Below are 2242 nucleotides of genomic sequence, written 5' to 3' on the forward strand. Positions count from 1 at the left end.
ATACCCTTAACCTTAAAACTTAAAATCTATGATATATTAGGATATTTTTGTCTTTTAAAACCCGGTACATATTACTAAAATGTACCAACTGAAAAACGGTACGCAATATATATATATATATATATATATATATATATATATATATATATATATAAAAGTGATTATAAAATGCTTTTGCCAATTTTGATGAAATTTTAATTTTTTTTCACGTGAGATCTTCATTTTTAATCTAGAAAATTTATTTTGGAAGGTAATATATTTATTTTGAAAATTTTAGTCGAAAAATCCTGTTGTGAAAAATTTGTTACAAAATGTATTTTATATATTTTGAAAATATTAATCTGAAAATCTTATTCTAAAATGTCTGTTCAATAAATCTTATTTTAAAAATATAGTTTGTAAATTGTGAAAAACTTATTTCGAAAGGTAATTAGTTTGTCACTTTCTAGAAGAGTGAAATTGTTATTTTGAAAATATAGGGGTGCGTGATGAAATTACGTGGTACAGGAACAAAAAGCCTACTTCTTTCTCAACGCTTTCGGCCCACTAGTTCTCCGAATACTAGCAACAAAAGAAGAGCCCAGTTACGAACAAAAAAAAAACGAAGGAGCTTCTCTTTGTATATAACGAATCATCGTTAATATAGTGCCTCCGACTTTAGGGTTTCGGAAGAGCTGCGCGTCGATCTACGAAATGGGTAAGTCAAAGAAATTCGTTGGAACAAGGATTCAAATTCGTGCCATTTCTTTTCACGTCTGTTCTGAGTTAATTCTTTTCCGTCATTGAAGCGAGGATAAAGGTTTACGAGCTGCGGAACAAGACGAAGGCGGAGCTGCTGAACCAGTTGAAGGATCTGAAGGCGGAGCTCGCTCTGCTTCGAGTGGCTAAGGTCACTGGCGGCGCCCCTAACAAGCTCTCCAAAATGTACTCTTCGAACTTGTTCTGAGTGTGTGTTGTGATTGTTTTGTTTGTTGGAATCGCGTTTTGTAAACTGCATTTTGTGTTCGTTTTGTAGCAAGGTAGTGAGGCTTTCGATAGCGCAGGTGTTGACGGTTATTTCTCAAAAGCAGAAGGCAGCGCTCAGAGAGGCTTACAAGACAAAGAAGTATTTGCCCCTTGACCTCCGTCCCAAGAAGACCCGCGCCATTCGCAGACGCCTTACCAAACACCAGGTTTCACTCGTTTTAATTTTTTTATGTTTTTGTTTAATTTTGTTCGTCGTTTTTCTTCTAGAATTTGAAATTTTAGATTTTATGTCTTCTCAATAAATTAAATTGTGATTATGGTACAACATGTGCATCATACTCCAACTTCACCTTTACTCTTGAGTTTGAGTTATGGTGCATCTGCATTGAATATACCTTAATAATTGGTTCCAGTAGTATTGTGATCTCATATCTTTAAATTAAACTGTGATTACTACCAAACATGGATAGACTGTTAATGTTGTTTTTAGTCTCATGTTTTTGGACTCACACCGTATTTTGTGGTCTCATAAAAATTATTTAACGGTTTTTTTAGCTCTAATTAAATGATGAATTTTAATAGAAGTTATTTTATACTTGATATGTTATCCATTTATAAACGAGGGTTTGGTTTTATCAAATTGTGCTTTGTCTTATCACCCTCTTCTCGGTTTGTGCAGGCATCATTGAAGACAGAACGGGAGAAGAAGAAGGAGCTTTACTTTCCACTCAGAAAGTATGCCATCAAAGTTTAAGTTAGAATTGATTACTTGTATTGAAATTTTAAGGTGTTGATGCTTGCCACTGAGGCTGCATTCCAATTTTTAGTACCTAAGTTGTTTTGATGCCTGCCTTCATAGTTTCCAGGGTATTTATTAAAACTATAGTTGCTTCGAGAAATTATGGTTGTTTTTGGCCTTTTGTTTTATGGAGTATCACTGGATGAATGATCAATTTGAAATCTTCATTTCTCTCCTTTTCGGTAAACTATTTCTGTTACAATTATCATAAGCATTTAATTTGGTCCTTATGTTCAGTGAATTTAGTGTGGTTTAGGCTGATATAGGCTTTTAGTTCTTGTATCATTCTTAATATGGTTTAGGCTGAAATAGGATTTTAATTTGATCTCTATTGTTTTTTCATCTGTTTTTGCCCCAATAAAATTGAAAATTACCAATTTTTGAGCTTTAGTACTGTGACACCAATTAAAAATTTATGTGTTGGATAAAATGTTAAATGATAATTCCCACTGATTCAAACTAGTGCTGTAGTACAAT

At 33.1% G+C, this 2242-nt stretch overlaps 1 protein-coding gene across 1 annotated transcript; it reads left to right on the forward strand.

Annotated features, from left to right (window-relative positions):
* The first annotated feature begins 563 nt into the window (after nucleotides 1-563).
* Nucleotides 564-1952, forward strand: LOC106770996 (60S ribosomal protein L35). Its single transcript, XM_014656864.2, has 4 exons — nucleotides 564-697; nucleotides 789-924; nucleotides 1016-1172; nucleotides 1646-1952. The coding sequence occupies exons 1-4, from the start codon at nucleotides 694-696 to the stop codon at nucleotides 1718-1720; spliced, it is 372 nt and encodes a 123-aa protein (XP_014512350.1). The 5' UTR covers nucleotides 564-693; the 3' UTR covers nucleotides 1721-1952.
* Nucleotides 1953-2242: the final 290 nt, after the last annotated feature.

The sequence above is a fragment of the Vigna radiata genome, chromosome 8 (genome assembly GCF_000741045.1).
Source record: "Vigna radiata var. radiata cultivar VC1973A chromosome 8, Vradiata_ver6, whole genome shotgun sequence".
Classification (NCBI taxonomy): domain Eukaryota; kingdom Viridiplantae; phylum Streptophyta; class Magnoliopsida; order Fabales; family Fabaceae; genus Vigna; species Vigna radiata.